General features: G+C 43.1%; 1 protein-coding gene across 1 annotated transcript in view; it reads left to right on the forward strand.

The window, feature by feature from the left end:
- aldh7a1 (aldehyde dehydrogenase 7 family, member A1) overlaps window positions 1–19768 on the forward strand; it is a 46416-nt gene extending 26648 nt beyond the window's left edge. The window contains exons 4-18 of the mRNA XM_060908668.1: window positions 194–274; window positions 373–496; window positions 1596–1728; window positions 1868–1912; window positions 2041–2118; window positions 5196–5293; window positions 5418–5459; window positions 5542–5636; window positions 9487–9571; window positions 13052–13158; window positions 13305–13421; window positions 13522–13619; window positions 13710–13783; window positions 16213–16288; window positions 19392–19768. Of these exons, the coding sequence (XP_060764651.1) occupies window positions 194–274; window positions 373–496; window positions 1596–1728; window positions 1868–1912; window positions 2041–2118; window positions 5196–5293; window positions 5418–5459; window positions 5542–5636; window positions 9487–9571; window positions 13052–13158; window positions 13305–13421; window positions 13522–13619; window positions 13710–13783; window positions 16213–16288; window positions 19392–19446 (1308 nt within the window). The 3' untranslated portion in view covers window positions 19447–19768. The remainder of the gene's footprint in view (window positions 1–193; window positions 275–372; window positions 497–1595; window positions 1729–1867; window positions 1913–2040; window positions 2119–5195; window positions 5294–5417; window positions 5460–5541; window positions 5637–9486; window positions 9572–13051; window positions 13159–13304; window positions 13422–13521; window positions 13620–13709; window positions 13784–16212; window positions 16289–19391) is intronic.
- Window positions 19769–19982: the final 214 nt, after the last annotated feature.

Below are 19982 nucleotides of genomic sequence, written 5' to 3' on the forward strand. Positions count from 1 at the left end.
TTGAGATGTTACAGAAATAAACATGTATCGCAATGACCAAAATTCAGAGAGAACTAAATTTCACCGATTTTTTTTTTTATGAAATTGAAAGGCCGTCTAGCTTTCACATCTCGTCATATTTTATTCCTAGCATAGCTGCTTCTTCTTTTAGCTTTGCTGAATCTCTGACATCAAACTTCACTGTTTTCTGCAGGTCCCTGCTCCAAAAAGAGGGGAGATTGTAAGACAGATCGGAGATGCTCTGAGGAAAAAGATCAAAGTTCTTGGCAGCTTGGTACACTTGCGTTTAAAAATTCTGCATTCCGACTGACACTATTTCAGAATTAAAGCATATACATGGACTGCTGTGTGAAAACTTGTTTCTATCATCAGGTGTCTCTGGAGATGGGGAAGATCTACGTGGAGGGCGTCGGTGAGGTGCAGGAATACGTTGACGTGTGCGACTACGCTGTCGGCCTCTCCCGTATGATTGGCGGTCCAGTCCTGCCTTCTGAAAGTATGTCCCATCAGTGGCGCTAAAAATCATTCACTTTTCTAGTTGGTCATTTACAGCATCTGTAAGGTAGGGAGAGGTGAAATATTGAAGGCTTTTGAGATAAATTTGCTGATCTGTCAGTGTTTACATGTCAATAGCTCACTAATGCACAGTTTTCCATTGACAAGGTCCCCGTGTCTTTGCTGTGATCATTAATTGCGAAATATATCCAGAGCTCTGTTTTGCACAACAAGGTACGCAATGTTTGTGTTACATACACTACCGTTCAAAAGTTTGGGGTCACTTTGAAGTGTCCTTATTTTTGAAAGAAAAGCACTGTTCTTTTCAATGAAGATCACTTTAAACTAATCAGAAATCCACTCTATACATTGCTAATATGGTAAATGACTGGTTTTTGGTGCAATATCTCCATAGGTGTATAGAGGCCCATTTCCAGCAACTCTCACTCCAGTGTTCTAATGGTACAATGTGTTTGCTCATTGCCTCAGAAGGCTAATGGATGATTAGAAAACCCTTGTACAATCATGTTAGCACAGCTGAAAACAGTTTAGCTCTTTAGAGAAGCTATAAAACTGACCTTCCTTTGAGCAGATTGAGTTTCTGGAGCATCACATTTGTGGGGTCGATTAAATGCTCAAAATGGCCAGAAAAATGTCTTGATTATATTTTCTATTCATTTTACAACTTATGGTGGTAAATAAAAGTGTGACTTTTTTCATGGAAAACACAAAATTGTCTGGGTGACCCCGAACTTTTGAACGGTAGTGTAATAGCACATGATATCAGGTGGCGTTGTTGAAGCTTTTTTGTGAGCACGAGTAAATGAGCACAGGACTGGACCAATACTCTATCGATGCATCGATATTATCGTTATTCCCCCTCAGTTGCTCAGGTTTGTCATGATGACCCCCAAGCACGTTACATCATCAGTGCTTGCTTCTAGCAGCAATTTAAGGTTGGAAGCAATCTCAATTCGTACACCAAGAACAGGATCTTTTCTGGAAAAAGTGCACAATGGTTCCACAGCACCTCTGCAATCAGGAGTGGCACTTGTTGGTAGAGAAAGTCTCTCAGAAGCTCTTTCCTATTGTGTTTTCAGGACCAGGCCATGCCCTGATTGAACAGTGGAACCCTGTGGGTCTGGTGGGCATCATCACTGCCTTTAACTTCCCTGTAGCAGTGTATGGCTGGAACAATGCTATTGCTCTGATCTGTGGCAACGTCTGCCTCTGGTGAGACTTTTTTTTGTTAGAAAACTTATTCAATTAATCGACTTTTAAATTGAGGAGTCAAAGATAAAACATGAAATAAAGTGGCACTTATACCTGGCTCGCAGTGCTTTGCTGTTAAATGTGCCTCCTGTCTTGGCAGGAAAGGGGCCCCAAGCACGCCTCTGACCAGTGTAGCAGTGACTAAGTGAGTGTGTGTGAACAGTAGTTCACCAATATGGCTATGAAATGCAGTAAACTCTGCCATAAAACATGTCAGGATTTACATCTCACCACAATGTGTGCGTCTGTTTCTGTGTGTGTACGTTCATTCAGAATTGTGGCCGAGGTGTTGGAGCAGAATAACCTTCCTGGTGCTATCTGCTCTATGACATGTGGTGGAGCTGACATTGGGTAAGTGCACAATCACTGAATACATCGAACAGTGAGCCTTTGGAATGTGTTGCGTTGAAGATGACGTCACGGCAGTTTCATGCAGCATCGCTCTGATTACCAGCTGTACTGGGAAAACAAACTATCCATCCATTATCTGGAGCCGCTTATCCTGTTCTACAGGGTTAGGGACGGCGAAAACTAAAAAAACTCTTGACCGACCACCGAGCCTCATTAGCCAGTTAAAGTCGGTTAACCTATGAGTTTAAAATTCTAGAATTGGAATTATTAGAATCTATTCTAAATCTAACCGTGAGCATCCGCACATTCAGTCCCAGTCGCTGCCCTCCACGCACATTATCTTTTCTACAGTGCGAAACATTTAGTCAAACGCGGCACTGATGTCGAGGGGTTTGTATTGAAGCGGAGGACAAATGGCTCCAGCTTAGGTGGGGTTTACATTAGACCATATCAGCGGATCATCAGATTAACGTTTTTAAAACGATTAGTGTGCACACAGCAACGCCAATACACGATTCGCGTGCACACAGCAATACCAATACACGGATACGCTCGGCTCCGCAGGCATCCTGCGCTCCAAATCACTCCGCCCTGAACAGTGAGTGCCCTCTGGAGGGTGCGCACTCCGGCCCTGCGCAGCTCACAGAGCGCGCGAGTGAAGTGCACAAGCAGTGATTTGGGACTGAGCCGCTGTGTGTGTGATCCCAGCGCATATCACTTACCACTTGCAAGTGGAAGGATGGCAAGCCTAAAGACAATCATAACTACACAATGGGCAGTATTTGCATCAGTATTTGTAGTATTTTCATACTTTTATACTCTTTAATGAAAGGTGATACAAGGCGGAAGTCCGCGCCGTTTTTCAGCAGTCGCGTCACATGACCAACGCCAGCGAATCAGGAAGGTGGATGTCACAGTGACGTTGTCCAATGACGACGCCAGCTAGAGCTCAGCACAGCGTATCCGCGTATTCTCAATGTTTACACAGCACCGGACCAGACACGATCTGGATTGAATACGTGGACGCTGGCGGATTCCCGTTTCCCGGCGTTTCCAGGCGTTTTAATGTAAACGGACAGTGCATCCGCGAAGAAAACGAGACAGATACGGTCTAATGTAAACTTGGCCTTAGAGACATCGTGAGAAGCGTGAAATCCCCCCTCGACCCCTCCTCCTTGTCCTTCTCCACCCGGGTCTGTGTCTGTGGCCGTGTCAGCAAGGGGCACGCACTTTTTGTTAAGTTGCAACTTGGCATTAAAAATATCAGTGTGAACATGTTTTCAATAAATTGCCGTTATTTTCTAAGCGGCAAGCTTTAGCTCAGTCACTACAGGTGCTTGCATTGAGTAGCCTATTGAAAACAATCCTATCATACACTTGTCCCATCTTAACTTTTCATTGAAGATAGGACGCTTTAGCGATACGGCCCCTGGTGTTTACAGTTAACTGCAGTAGGCTGTGTGTTGATGTTGCATACTGCTACGGACTAGGCACTTTTCTTCAAAGTGAGCCACAGAGACCTCATACTGCAATTGTTTTCCAGCTACTGATATTACGGTTACATGGCTGCTAATTGTGCACAGCCATTGGGAATGGGATAGCTGAGCTGATTAGCCGCTAAGCTAATATAACAACTGTCTGATGCTAATGGCCCTTTTCCACTACCCTTTTTCAGCTCACTTCAGCTCGCTTCAGCTCACTTCAGCCCGACACGGCTCGCGTTTCGACTACCAAAAACCAGCACGACTCAGCTCGCTTCAGCCCTGCTTAGCCCCTAAAACTCGCACCGTTTTGGAGTGGGGCTGAAGCGAGCCAAACCGTGCCGAGTGAGGCTGGGGGCGTGAGCAGACACTCCCCTGTGCACTGATTGGTGAGGAGGAGTGTCCTCACATGCCCACACACGCCCCGCGAGCACGCTGGGATCTGTAAACACCGCAAACCCGGAAGAAGAAGAATTACGAATTACGAGAATTTCTGAAGCCTTATGCGCCTCGGCTCATCTATACGCTCTTGCCAGTATCTGTTGGCGTTGTCGGTGACAACAAGCCACAGCACCAAGACCAGCAACACTAACGACTCCATGTCCTCCATGTTTATTGTTTACTATTCGGGTCGTGAGACTACCGCTTAAAAGATCACTGATGTCACTGTTTGTGCTGCTTAACGACATCACCTGACGTCCACCCACTTTCGCTAACTCCACCCAATGTGTCCACCCACTTCCAGCCAGCACGGTTCAGCGCGGTTGTAGTCGAAATGCAACCCCAACAGCCCCGCTCAGCCCGACTCAGCACGGCATGGCTCAGCCCGACTCAGCCGCGTTTGTAGTGGAAAAGCGGCATAAGTAACATCAGTGAGTAACCAGGTTTTAGTTCAGATCTTGTGTATTATTATTATTACGTTGACATTAATATTCACCGGACTAATCAACCATCGACTTCATTCATGCGCCGTGTTCTTGTTTCTTTGATAGTCAAGAATTTCCTTGATGTTCCGTACCTGGTTAACATCGTAGTAAAATGTAATCCAACACTGAGACTTTTCTTTCGCTGAGTGGCAGCTGTCTTCAACTGGGGTGGGAGGGCGGGACATGACTGAACGGGTGTTTCTGATTTGTCAGCTGTCATCCTTACACCACATGGCATGCCCCAAGAGTTTACAACACAGAATTCCAGGTTCTCCGCTCCAAAATCGGCAGCTCCAAAACGATTGATTGATTTTTTTTTTTTAACCGACAACCAAAAAAAAAATTAACCGGTTGACGCTGATTCGGTCAACCATTGGTCAAATGGTCATCGGTTAACATTCCTATACAGGGTCGAAGGCAAGCTGGAGCCCATCCCAATTGACTATGGGCGAGAGGCGGGGTACACCCTGGACAAGTCGCCAGGTTATCGCAAGGCTGACACAGAGACAAACAACCATTGGCACCTACGGTCAATTTAGGGCGGAAAACAAACTACTGATGCCAAAAGCAAGTCGAGCCAGTACCATTCAGTGGAAAAGGGCAGTTTATGATTTGGACACATTGATGCTCCCTTGTGCACACTTCAGGTTTACTTGTGTTCTTTTTGTAGCACGGCCCTTGCGAAAGATGAGCGGGTTGACCTCGTGTCTTTCACTGGCAGCACTCAGGTGGGCAAACAGGTGGCTCTGATGGTGCAGGAGCGGTTTGGTGAGTGATCTGTTTCTTGCTACCCATGATTCACTTCAGCTTGTGTGACATTGTTTTCACAGTTGTTTCTTGAATTTGGGGCATCTGTATGAAGATATTGGATATTTATTTATTTTCTGGCCAGGTCGACAGCTGCTGGAGCTGGGAGGGAACAATGCCATCATCGGTAAGCTAGTGTTCAAAAGATTTGCATGGAGCCCTGCTTCTTGTATAGCTGATAGAAGAAAAACTGTTGTTGTTATTGTTAGTGTTTGAGGACGCCGACCTTAACCTGGTAGTGCCTTCAGCTCTATTTGCTTCCGTGGGAACTGCAGGTCAGCGCTGTACCACTACTAGGAGACTGGTGAGTAGCATTTGAGTGACACACACTGATTTGCAAAAAAAAAAAATCATGATATGATGAGACTTTTTATTATCCCCTCACTGGCCGAAAGGCCCGAAGGGGGATTATGTTGTGGTGATGTCTGTCCGTCCCGGGAAGGGTACTCACTTTTCTGAAATCAACTCCTCTCTCAATTTTTGGGCGAATTTCTCGAAGCTTGGCAAAAGCCCTTGTTATATGACGGTAGTACGCATATTGCGATTTAATTTTGTTTGTGAAAATTTTACCAGAGTTTTGACCCTTGATTTTAAATAACCTGTACTTTGACAATTCCACGAGGGTGTATGTTCTTCTGAAATCAACTCCTCTCACAATTTGTGGAGGAATTTCACCAAACTTGGCAAAAGGCTTTGTTATATGACAGTTATACGCATATTGAAATTTTGTTTAATTTGGGCAGATTTTACCAGAGTTATGAATGAATGAACCCTTTATTGTCACTAGTCCGTGCCAGTGAAATTGACCATCAGCCCGTCCTTACATATACACATGCATACAATTGACAGAGGGGGAGTAGACAGGACAGGAAGACAAGGATGAAAAGAAAAAATACAGAAAACATGAGGAGAGGGGAGGAGAAAAAGCAACCCCCCACACTATGCTCCTGTGGGGAGTACAGTGTGGGAACAGTGAACACCTCAGCACATAAGCACAAAATAACACAGTACACTTTACATGAAAACTCGGGACTTGAGGAGGGGGGGAGGGGAATAGGTAACCCAGCGCAAGCAAGCAGCCGGTTCCTGCAGCCATGACGGCGCTGGTCGTGCACCCGCTTGTCACACTGGGGGTAAAAAGCGGCGACCGTGGAGAGTGGGGGAAGGAATGCAAGAGCATCTCACTGCAGTGATCTTCAGGGGGAGTTGTTGTTCCAGCAACGGCCTTGGCCAAGGCCAGTGCTGTCTGAGGGAGCCGAATGCAGATAAGATTGGGATTGTTTGGTCTTGGGGCAAGTAGACGCATTATTTTACACGACTACTTTGTTTGTCCATTCTGGTCTCCGAATCGATCCATTTTCAGAGCCTAATCTAGGGCGTGTAATATGCGTTTTTTATCTGTCTGTTGCACATCCACTTTTTGGGCACGAGAGTGATATTGCACATCTATTCATTTTGTCGCACATTTATAAGTAGAGCATGTAGTCGCGTTTTACTGAATCTTGTGCGTATCAATTTGTCAGCACCAGCTAGCAAGCACCGCAGTAAATATAGCGTTGTTTACACACCTATCGGAAAGGACCGAAGTATTCCGAATGGTTTATTTAGCGGGTAAAACAGTTTTGTGAACTATTATCATTGGTCACTGAACCGGAAGACAGTGTATCTCAACCAATCGTGTGAAGTGTTTTAAAAATACCCAAAAGCACATGGCATATCGTTCTGTCTCATCCAAACATAACAATGTCAAAACGCGTGGTCACGTTGAAAGACCTTTGGACAAAAAAAGGAAACAAAACGAAGACACAGAAGTGAGTATTATGTTATTAATCATATTCAAATAGTAAAGGTGCTTAGTTGATATATACAAGTTTGTGTACAAATATGATCTTAGAGTAATTATATGACAGTGTGAAGACATACTAAGTCATTTGATTCTGATTGATAATGGTTTTTGAAGTTTGAATTTGGTATTATTTTCCTAATGCCAATATAAAATTAGTTTGATAATGTTTGGTATTATGTAAGTTTTATTTAAAAATATTATGAAATATATTGAATCTGTTCTTGTGTAATTGTAGGTACTGTAAGATTGTAAATAGATAGATTATATACTTTTTAGGAAGTCTGAATTTTGAGATTATCTCCAGTCATTTATGTCAAAATCTAGTTTAAACATAGGTAGATTGTTTAATGTTTTTCACTTTCATGAAAGGTGGTCTGAACAAAACAAATATGATAGCATTTTTAAATATTTGATAGTGATTTTATTTTATTCAGAAAGTCAGATTTTTCATCTTATTATTAATTAATAGTGGCAAGACTACATGGATTTTAGACTTATCAAATGATGTAATATTAACCTAGTCATATTTGATATGCAATATTAACCTAGTCATATTTGAAATGCAACATTATACTACTGGTGGTCAAATTGGTAAAAATAGGCTAGTCACATGATTTATAGTAAAACAGTAACATACTCATATAACAGAAAACTAGTCATATTTGTAAGGTTTTGCAGTATATAAGCCTTCATATAGTTTTTGATCTAAAATCTTTACATTTTTAAAGTTCAGATCTGATCATAATGTTTGTGCAATACTATAAACTGTGGATAAGTGTTTGCTGATATGGTTTTCGTATCACTGTATTAATGGATATGTATAGTGCCATAATTATGATATTATATAGATTAACATCTGATATGAATGTTTGTTACATGTATTTAATTTTATTAATAAAACTCTTCTGTTTATAGATGTACTCTTGAAAATATCTACCAATGTATTACTTATTTTTCTGTCCCCACTAACTGGAACAAATGAGGGATATTTTTACCCATGTTAATATTTTCTGTCCCTTGTTTCTCCAACTAGTGAGGAATCTGTCCCCTATTTTCAAATTCCTAGATTAAGCTCTGATTTTCCTTTGCAAAGCCAAAAGCTTCTCCATGATGATATCCATGTTGCCGTTCAAGTTCTGAATAGCCACAGTCTGAGTGCCGACAGCTCTGCCCACCGCTTCAATCATGTCGGGCAGCTTTATGGGGCTTTGGACAGCTGTCACCATTTTCTGATTTCCTTGATAAACCCGGCTAATGCCCTTGATTATTAACCAACTTGTACTTTTGGCAATTTCATCAAGGTGTGCTTGCTTTCTGAAATCAACTTCCCTCACAATTTTATCCCCCGCTGACCGAAAGGCCCGAAGGGGGATTATGTTGTGGCGATGGCTGGCTGGCCGGCCCAGGAAGGGTACTCACCTTCTGAAATCAACTCCTCTCACAATTTTTGGAGGAATTTCACGAAACTTGACAGGATTCTTTGTTATACGTCAGTGATACGCATATTGCAATTTCATTCAATTCAGTTACATTTTACCAGAGTTATGGCATAGTTGCCAGCGGGGGATACTGTGCTCTCCGAGCACTCTTGTTCTATTTAGGGTGGAGAATCTTATCTGCCAGTGTGGCTGCATATTTTCATTTCAACTGATTAGCATCCACCCCGATAATCACTTGAAGGCTAAGATGAAATTATAAACAAGACTCTGCTGTACTTATCCCAGGACTCTTATTCACAATATACTTGTACTAAACATCATTTAAGTACACTTGGCACTGTCTGACTTGAGATACAGTTATAGAATGTTTTTCATAATCCTACACAATCTGGTGACACCTTGAAGTAGACGGGTTTCCTTTTGAGGCTGATTCCTCTCAAAGTTTCTTCCTCACGTTGTCAGAGTTTGCCCTTGCCATTGTGGTTTCTGACTTGCTGATCTATATCTGGTTTACTGCTTTGCTAAAATACTTTTTGTTGAAAGTGCTGTACAAATAAAATTGAATTTAACTGGAGTCAGATATGGCTCCTGACTGGTTGGAATGAAAACGCACTGCTACACTGGCCTTTTACAGATATGATTGTACACCTCTGCTCTACATTATACAGTCAAAACAAAAGGAGTACTGTAAGCTAGACTTTATGCAAAATGCAACATTCCCAATAAAAGATATGAATGGTATGAAGAAACAACGACTGTGAAAATGAAAATGAGTTTTTTTTTTTTTTTGTTCCCTTTTAATCTTATGAGCCATGCTTTGGTTATTAGTAATCTGCAGTCTATAATCGGTCTTTCACTGTGTTCACTAGATGCTACATGAGAGTGTTCATGATCAGGTCATGGAGAGGTTAATCAAAGCCTACAAGCAAGTCCGCATTGGGGACCCCTGGGACCGTAAGTTAATTTAGGCTCACACACGCACACAATCTTTTTGCTAGTTTGGTGTGTACATAAATAAATAAAAAGAGGAGAGCCGACTTTAAAGGTGTAGTCTATAAAATATTTCTAGACCTGTAATAAATAATAGGATTTAAAATATACCTAGAATTAGCAATTATTCACCAATGGCGAAGTGAGCATTAGTGAATAATAACTGAGACGAAGTTGAGGTTATTATTCACTGAGCCTGAGGTGGATAATTGTTTTAGTATAAATACACAGGTCATTATTCAAAAAAAAAAATTGCATTCAAAAAAATTTCAAACTTCAAAAGTAGTGTGGAAATGTAATAAAGGCGCACACAGACTTGTCACTTATCTATCCAGAGTCTCACAAAAGACTTTGTTCTGAAATAGATAAAATAAATCTCAATTCCGCCTTACCTTTGAATAGTTTTAGACCAAACTTTGGCGCATCTTTCGTGCTTTTAGGAACAGCATTTTCTTTCATAATTTGTAATTCTTGCTCACTTACGGTGGCGAAGCAATTGGTCTCTATTTTGCCGAGTTGCTCGAGGTGACTATTGAGAAATGGTCCGAATTTATTGCCCAATCAGCGTGCGCGATTTCCTATAATCACCTGTGTATTTATACTAAAACAGTTATGTGGTGCAGTAAATATCGGTGAAAACTAAATAACCTCAATTTCGTCGTCGTCGTTTTAGTCAGTCACTTTGCCTTTGGCCAATAATTGTTAAATATTGCTATGCGGTGCAATATAGGTGGATGGGGTTTTGTGTCGTCCCCCCCCCCAAAAAAAAAAAAAAAAACCCACACACAGAGCTTGGAAATTAGCCACTTCCCCAGCCAGAGCTGACATGATTTTAGTTAAAAGGCACTTTACGAGTAAGGGTGGGGTCACGTGAGGGGAAGACAAAGGCTTGTCAATGTTTTCATCATATTTTCAGAGTAGCAGAGGGCTCTAAAAATGCCAAACTACTCTTTGTTGTATCAGAAGGAAAATAATGAATCGGAAATTAAAATATTTATGCACAGTTTGTAAATTATCATCTATGGACCCTTTTCACGTGACGTCACGACAAACGCGGCCGCCATTTTGGACATGTACTACCAGTAGTTTACCACAGCCAACATTGAGGAATGGCAGCAAAGAAAGTTTTTACTTTCAGCAAGACTTCCATCATGCCACTATATTGTTGTGCACCTGGATGTAGTAACCATCAACACACAAGGCAAGGGTTATCATTTTATCAGATCCCGACGGAGAAGATGGATAGTGGCCATTAACAGATTGGCAGCCCTCGGCATACCAACGCTTGTGTAGTGACCACTTTGTTGGAGGTAAGACGAATAAAATTAGCCAGAAAAGGCATTACATTGCTGTTAACATTCTGTGGCGGCGAGTTTGTAACCAAATGGGTTAAAATAACCCATTGTAACCTCTTTGTTCTTCTGTAGTAGCTATTGTTGACTAGCTAATGTCAACAACAGCAGCTGGTATGTTACTGTAGCAATGTTTACGTTCAGTCATTTGGATGAGTGTTAAAACCTTTCAGTCTCAAGTTTTTCCTTTACTGTATTTACTAGTTTACTGTAATTATGATCCGGCAGCTATTTACACCGGATCCAGTGTAAATAGCTGCCGGAGCCAACGTCCGAGGTTCCGGAGTGCTCCGGCCGAGGTTCCGGAGCGCGCTCCGGCTTGCTCCCCCTCAAATTAAGCAGCGCGCTCCGGCTTGCTCCGGAGCAAGCCGGAGCGCGCTGCTTAATTTGAGGGGGAGCAAGCCAGAGCGCGCTGCTTAATTTGAGGGGGAGCAAGCCGGAGCGCACTCCGGAACCTCGGACGTTGGCGTGTATGTGTATGGCGATGGGTTTTTAACGACATAGGTATACAGATCATGTGGGCCGAAGTCAGGTAAAGACGAGGGCTTCGTGTACTTCCGTACGTCAGTGAACAATCCTGGTGGAAGCAGGTAAACATCGTTCTCTAAGCCTGCTAACCTCAGTTTTTGCAAATACCTCTCCCTCTGCTCGCCCTGTAAATGCCCTACGTCGCTGGATAGTGAAGGTGTTTTCTACATCTCGCTCCTTTTTCTTTTATGTTTTTCGTTTGTCGCCTTCCTCGCATTCAAACTGATTCGAGCCGAAGTCCACTACATGTCCAAAATGGCGGTCGCGTTTACGAAGGTCACGTGACTGAAAAGGGTCTATAGCAGAGGTTCAAACATTCTGGCAGGCTAATGCACACCAGAGGTCAAACCAGTACTTAAAGGCACACCAATGTCATCTCATTATCTCTAGCTGCTTTATCCTGTTCTACAGGGTCGCAGGCAAGCTGGAGCCTATCCCAGCTGACTACGGGCGAAAGGCGGGGTACACCCTGGACAAGTTGCCAGGTCATCACAGGGCTGACACATAGATAACCATTCACACCTACAGTCAATTTAGTCGCCAGTTAACCTAACCTGCATATCGTTGGACTGTGGGGGAAACCGGAGCACCCGGAGGAAACCCATGCGGACACAGGGAGAACATGCAAACTCCACACAGAAAGGCCCTCGCCGGCCACAGGGCTCGAACCCGGACCTTCTTGCTGTGAGGCGACAGCGCTAACCACTACACCACCGTGCCGCCCCACACACCAACTTAAAGTTGGTTATTGATTATGAAGAATGCCGCCCACATTATGATGGGCTATAATGTCATTAGCAAGATTTGACCTATATTGCAATACAGCAGACTGTCAGACCATCTACCTGTTTTTTTGCGGGTTGCAGTAGCTGTTAAATCTCTCCATTCCATCAAATCAAAATGTAAAAGTAGGTGACCGTGATTCTACAACGTATCCTAGCAACCATGTTGACAGGCAGTGAACTAATGTGGCAAGCATGCATGGAAGGTGTCATGAGACAGATGTGCTCTGTACAGTCCATGGATCTAGGAGAAGCTCCACCCCCCCATATCCAGAATGATCATGCCTACCATGAATACTGGCCAGAGGTGATCAGTTAGTGTAGGAGTCTCGAACATGGTGGCTCATTTGCTATATAGCCTCTAACGCGCTCTATGCTTCAACATTGACATTTCCCAAGAGTCTTTGCACTTGCAACATGTAGCCGACAGCAGTGAGTGACCGACTTTTCTGGTCGCTGCAATAATAATCCTTCTCCCTAGACCTAAATTTATTTTCGAAATCAGACTGAGATTGGGATGAAAGGCCATTTTGATAAAAATTGTAAAAGGTGTAATAAGTTACGAACTACAAATGATTTACATTAAGAAGCAGTGTCCTTGGTGTATTTGAAAGAAGTACTATTTCATGAGCCTGTATAAAAATGCATTGGATTCCTTAATTTATGGCACACCAGTAGAGAACCACTGATTTATAGTCATGAATAAATAATTTTTTATTTTTTTTTGCGCATCATAACCAAATAGCTTAGTACTGAGTGTATTTTTGTATGTTGGTCAACAGCTAGTACACTGTATGGTCCTCTGCACTCCAAGCAAGCTGTGGACCAGTACCTGGCAGCCATAGAGCAAGCCAAGCAGCAGGGTGGCACTCTGGTTTGTGGTGGAAAGGTACAGTGTTGCACTTTTCACTGGGTCTCGTGCATGTAAACAGGGTTGGAAAGCAGCATTTTGGTAGATATGTTGTGTATCTGTGACGCCTTTACTGAAGAACCTCTATTGCAAAACTGAATTCTACCTCTAAATTTGCTGCGCAGGTCATGGATCGCCCTGGTCACTACGTGGAGCCTACCATCTTCACTGGGCTGGCACATGACGCCCCTATCGTTCAGACAGAAACCTTCGTGCCAATTCTCTATGTGATCAAATTCAAGGTAGGAAATGGTACTTTTCTTTTCTTTCTCTCGACAGGCATATGGGTTTCCAAATTTCAATGGTGTGTGTGTCTCCTTCCCTGGCTTGTTTTACCGTTAGACAGAAGAGGAGGCGTTCGCCTGGAATAACGAAGTCAAGCAGGGTCTCACCAGCAGCATCTTCACAAAAGACATGGGCAGAGTGTTCCGCTGGCTCGGGTATGTGGACTCTATAAATATGTGCACTGCTAATGTTTTAATAAGTGTAAAGTAGCTGTTGGGAGACTGAGAGGATTTTGTTTCCTCCAGACCTAAAGGATCAGACTGTGGCATTGTGAATGTCAACATTCCAACCAGCGGTGCTGAGATTGGAGGAGCCTTCGGTGGGTACACATTCCTTTTTACAGTACTAACAGAGGCTGGCGGAAGGAACGGATGATCAGAGCCTAATCTAGGGCGCATAATACGCTTTTTTTATCTGTCTGTCGCACATCCACTTTTTGGGCACGAGAGTGATATCGCGTATCTATTCATTTTGTCGTGCATTTATAAGTAGAGAGCATGTAGTCACGTTTTACTGAATCTTGTGCGTATCAATTTGTCAGCACCAGCTAGCAAGCGCTGCGGTAAATATAGTGTTGTTTACACACCAATCGGAAAGGACCGAAGTATTCCGAATGGTTTTATTTAGCGGGTAAAACAGTTTTGTGAACTATTATATCATTGGTCACTGAACCGGAAGACAGTGTATCTCAACCAATCGTGTGAAGTGTTTTAAAAATACCCAAAAGCACATGGCATATTGTTCTGTCTCATCCAAACATAACAATGTCAAAACGCGTGGTCACGTTGAAAGACCTTTGGACGAAAAAAGGAAACAAAACGAAGACGCAGAAGTGACAGATACTAATCCAGCTGACATTACACAACCCGATACAAATACTACCGATGGACCGACCAAGAAGAAAACGAAAAGTTTTATTTAAAATATTATGAAATATATTGAATCTGTTCTTGTGTAATTGTAGGTACTGTAAGATTGTAAATGATAGAGATTATATACTTTTTAGGAAGTCTGAATTTTGAGATTATCTCCAGTCATTTATGTCAAAATCTAGTTTAAACATAGGTAGATTGTTTAATATTTTTCACTTTCATGAAAGGTGGTCTGAACAAAACAAATATGAGAGCATTTTTAAATATTTGATAGTGATTTTATTTTATTCAGAAAGTCAGATTTTTCATCATCATCTTAATTAATAGTGGCAAGACTACATGGATTTTAGACTTAACTATATCAAATGATGCAATATTAAGGCCCCGGTCACACCGCCCGAACTTTGCTGGAGCGTTCCTTGAACGGTAGGGAGGGGGGGCCGAATTTTGACAACGCTCATCACCGCGCACAAAATGGGGAAAAAAATCGAAAACACGGGCGTTGGCTTAGCGGCGCACCGCTGAAGCCGGCGTTGCTTTAGCGTTGGTTTAGCGGTAGCGAGCGTTGGTTTAGCGGTGACGCGAGCGTTGGTATAGCGGCGTTCTGCGCATGCGGGCTTTGGCTCGGCGGGGGTATAAAGTTGGTTTAGCACCAATCATAGCAAGTCTCTCAGCATCCATGGTGATACAGTTTTACTGTAACTTTGAGCAAATTCGATATAGATGAGGTCTGAACTCAACGGCAGCTTGATTCCAAATGAGCTCCTGGTCCATTTCTCCCCGTATTAATAGCCAAATTCTGGTCCCGCTCCGACACCTCTATACCAACGCCAAACCAAAGTTCATCGCCGCCATGGATAGCTGCTTCAACGCCCGACACCGTTCCAGCAACCCCGTGTCCGCTCGTAAAACGCTTACAACCGCTCCACCGAAGTTTGTGCAACATTTAATCGCCGCCTGGGCAACGCTGGCGAAGCAGCGGTGGTCCAGCGTTCAAGATTTCTGCGTTGGCCTAGCGGACCCAAGCGTCCACGAACTTGCGTCTAGCGGTGCCAAACTTTGACTGGGCGTTGGTGGAGCGGGCGTGAACTTTGCCGGGGCGGAAAATTGCCCCCTCCTCACCGCTCGCAATATTTTGTGCAGCTCAAAACTTTCGGAGCGGTAGGAGGGCCTCTCGAGAAACATCAGTGGTGGCCGAGCGTATATGGCGTTGCTTTAACGGGGGCCAACTTTTGTTAAACGGTGGTGAACGGTTACGAGTGGTGATGAATTTTTTTCACCGCTCCAGGAACGCTCCAGCAAAGTTCGGGCGGTGTGACCGGGGCCTAACCTAGTCATATTTGAAATGCAACATTATACTACTGGTGGTCAAATCGGTAAAAATAGGCTAGTCACATGATTTATAGTAAAACAGTAACCTAGTCATATAACAGAAAACTAGTAATATTTGTAAGGTTTTGCAGTATATAAGTCTTCATATAGTTTTTGATCTAAAATCTTTACGTTTTTAAAGTTCAGATCTGATCATGTTTGTGCAATACTATAAACTGTGGATAAGTGTTTGCTGATATGGTTTTTGTATCACTGTATATAGTGCCATAATTATGATATTATATAGATTAACATCTGATATGAATGTGTTACATGTATTTAGTTTTATTAATAAAACTCTTCTGTTTATAGATGTACTCTTGAAAATATCTACCAATGTATTACTTATTTTTCTGTCCCCACTAACTGGAACAAATGAGGGATATTTTTACCTATGTTAATATTTTCTGTCCCCTGTTTCTCCAACTAGTGAGGGATCTGTCCCCTATTTTCAAATTCCTAGATTAGGCTCTGATGATGAGCGTGTGGCTTTTTGTGTGTACAGGAGGGGAAAAGCACACAGGAGGTGGACGTGAGTCAGGCAGCGACTCGTGGAAGCAGTATATGAGGAGGTCCACGTGGTAAGCGCACTCGTACGCTATCTGTCTGCGTTTTACACAAAGGAAAATTTTCTTCCCTTGGATTTGTGGGAGAGAGATGCAGGCAGGCACAAACCTTAGGAAAACTTCCTACAACCCTCCATGCCTGGGTCATGTATAGTCTTGAAGAGTTGGTCATACCTGCTGTCTGTGCATGCTGTAGCCTCAGATTTGTTATGAGAATGGAACCCAGTGTGGTCTTCTGCTGTTCTAACCCATTTGCCTCAAGGTTTGATGTGTATTCTGAAAAGCTTTTCTGCTCACTGTGGCTATTACTGTATCCGTAATGCATATTTTTATGCATTGCACTACTTCCATGTGATTTTGGATAATTACATAAATGAGCAGGGTTACATAATAATAATAATAATAATAATAATAATAATGAACACTATTAAACCCAATTTAATAGGGTTCCTATTAAATTGGCTGGTGAATGTAATGCGAAATGCAATTTTAGGATAGTGGGCTTCTTTTATTCAACTATAATTTAAAGGTCCTTCTGAAAACAGTTCTCCGATAGGGAGACACTTGTAGGTTGCTACGTACACCAGTCAGCCATAACATCTCATCTCATTATCTCTAGCCGCTTTATCCTGTTCTACAGGGTTGCAGGCAAGCTGGAGCCTATCCCAGCTGACTACGGGTGAAAGGCGGGGTACACCCTGGACAAGTCGCCAGGTCACCACAGGGCTGACACATAGACACAGACAACCATTCACACTCACATTCACACCTACGCTCAATTTAGAGTCACCAGTTAACCTAACCTGCATGTCTTTGGACTGTGGGGGAAACCGGAGCGCCTGGAGGAAACCCACGCGGACATGAGGAGAACATGCAAACTCCACACAGAAAGGCCCTCGCCGGCCACGGGGCTCGAACCCGGACCTTCTTGCTGTGAGGCGACAGCGCTAACCACTACACCACCGTGCCGCCCTGTAGGTCCCCCTTGTGTCACCAAAACAGCTCTGACCCATCGAGGCACAGACTCCACAAGACCTCTTCAGGTGTGCTGTGGTATGACACAAAGACATTAGCAGCAAGTCCTGTAAGTTGTGAGGTGGGGCCTCTGTGGATTGGACTCGTTTGTCCAGCATATCCTGCAGATGCTCGATCGGATTGGGATCTGGGGATTTTGGAAGCCAAATCAACATCTTGAACTCTGTCATGTTCCTCAAACTGTTCCTGAACAATTTTTGCAGTGTAGAAGAGCACATTATAGTGCTGCAAGAAGCCACTGTCATTTGGGAATACCTCTGCCATGAAGGGGTGTACTTGGTCTGGAACGATGGTTAGATAGATAGGACGTGTAAAAAGTAACCGCTACATGAATGCCAGGACCCAAAGTTTCCCAGCAGAACATTGCCTAGAGCATCACACTGCCTCTGATGGCTTCTTCACATAGTACATCCTGGTACCATCTTTCTCCAAGTAAGGGATGTACATGCACCTGGCCATCCACAGGATGTCAAGGAAAACGAGTCCTCAGACCCGGCCATCTTCTGATGCTCAGTAGTGGACAAGGGTCAGCATGGACACTGAGCCATACGCACCAAGCTGCAATGCACGGTGTGTCCTGACACCTTTCTGTCATAGCTAGCATTAACTTTTTATACCTTGCGTCGAAGGAAGGGGGGGGCTTATACTGGTTTACATCCATATCTCCTCCATCCGTTCGAAACGCCCATTTTCTCAGCAATCACAAACCATAGCCACTTGGTATCAAACTTCAGCTTGGGGTTCGAAACCGTGTAGACCGTTTTCAGGTCTGTCGCACATCAACTTCCTGTTTACCGACCTGAATGTATTTACGAAACACACATAGTGTGGATTTACAAAATTTTTCAACACTTTTTTTTTTTTTTTCAGCAACTACAAATCACAACTGCTTGATATTTGGTACCAAGCTTCAGCTTGGGGTTCTATAGTGTATACCGTTTTCAGATCTGTCGCATATCGACTTCCTGTGTACTGACCTGAATGTATTTACGAAACACACAGCGTGGATTTACAAAATTTTCATAACACTTTTCTCAGCAACTACAAATCACAAGCGCTTGATATTTGGCGCCGAGCTTCAGCTTGGGGTTCTGTACCGTTTTCAGGTCTGTCGCACATTGACTTCCTGTTAACTGAATGTATTTACGAAACACATCAGGTGGATTTTGACGTCATTTCAAGAATCAAAATGCTATTTCAAAATGACAGTTTACAAGGCGGCTCGGTGGTGTAGTGGTTAGCGCTGTCGCCTCACAGCAAGAAGGTCTGGGTTCGAGCCCCGTGGCCGGTGAGGGCCTTTCTGTGCGGAGTTTGCATGTTCTCCCTGTGTCCGCGTGGGTTTCCTCCGGGTGCTCCGGTTTCCCCCACAGTCCAAAAACATGCAGGTTAGGCTAACTGGTGACTCTAAATTGACCGTAGATGTGAATGTGAGTGTGAATGGTTGTCTGTGTCAGCCCTGTGATGACCTGGCGACTTGTCCAGGGTGTACCCCGCCTTTCGCCCGTAGTCAGCTGGGATAGGCTCCAGCTTGCCTGCGACCCTGTAGAACAGGATAAAGCGGCTAGAGATAATGAGATGAGATGAGCTTCTTCTGTCGGGTTGGACAGACAGGCTAGCCTTCACCCCCTATGCGTATTGTTAAGCCTTGGGTGCCCATGACAATTGCAGGTTCACCAGTTGTCCTTCTTTGGACCACTTTTGGTAGGTATTCACCTCTGCATACCAGGAACACTCCCCAAGATGTGCCATTTTGGAGATGCTCAGACCCAGTCATCTAGCAATCACAATTTGGCCCTCGTCAACGTTGCTCAGATCCCCCCCCCCTTCTTTTTAATTTTTTTTCCTGCTTCCAACACATCAACTTCAAGAACTGACTGTACACTTGATGCCTCATATATATCCCACCCTTGATAGGTGCCATTGTAATGAAATAATGTTATTCACGTCAGTGGTTTTAATGTTCTGGCTGACTGGTTTATAACAATGTTTTAAGTGTTCCTCCAAGAGTGAGCATTGGAACTGGTGCATAATAGACAAATTCTGTATGAGAGAATTTAAATATATTTTCTTTTCCCTCTCACAGCACCATCAACTACAGCAAGGACCTCCCGCTGGCACAAGGAATCAAGTTTGAGTGAAGTGTAACTGATACCTGACAATAAAAAGAAAACTATCAACGCATTAAGCTTAAGTTTTTCCAGTTAACGCAGGTTTGATTCCAAACTATCAAATGTGCATTAGTAACTGGTCTGTCCATCCAGTTAGATTTGTTTAATGGTCAGATTTGTTTATAGAGTGAATTTGTTAATGAAATTTGAGTTAGTAATACCAAGTCCAAGTGTTGTATAAAAACTTTAAGGGGGTATTAAAAAGCACTTGGTTTTGTAGTGTCCTCTTGCTCATCAATGTAACCTTGAGGTGATTGGTACTAATAAATCATGCCTTTATTTTTGAAAAATATTTCTTTAAAGTGTGGTGTTTTGTTTTAAGATTTTTTCTGAATGGATCAGAGATGAATTTTACATTTTGACGAGGTTTTGGATAAATGTCTCGTGTATTTTAGGCTAAAATTCAATGCAAAAACTCCACTAGAATGTCTGCTGTTATTCCGTAGATGCTGTTTCAATATTAAATGTCAGTAAGACGTCTGTTTGGTAGAACTTCATTGCAAGCT

The sequence above is a fragment of the Neoarius graeffei genome, chromosome 25 (genome assembly GCF_027579695.1).
Source record: "Neoarius graeffei isolate fNeoGra1 chromosome 25, fNeoGra1.pri, whole genome shotgun sequence".
NCBI classification, from domain to species: domain Eukaryota; kingdom Metazoa; phylum Chordata; class Actinopteri; order Siluriformes; family Ariidae; genus Neoarius; species Neoarius graeffei.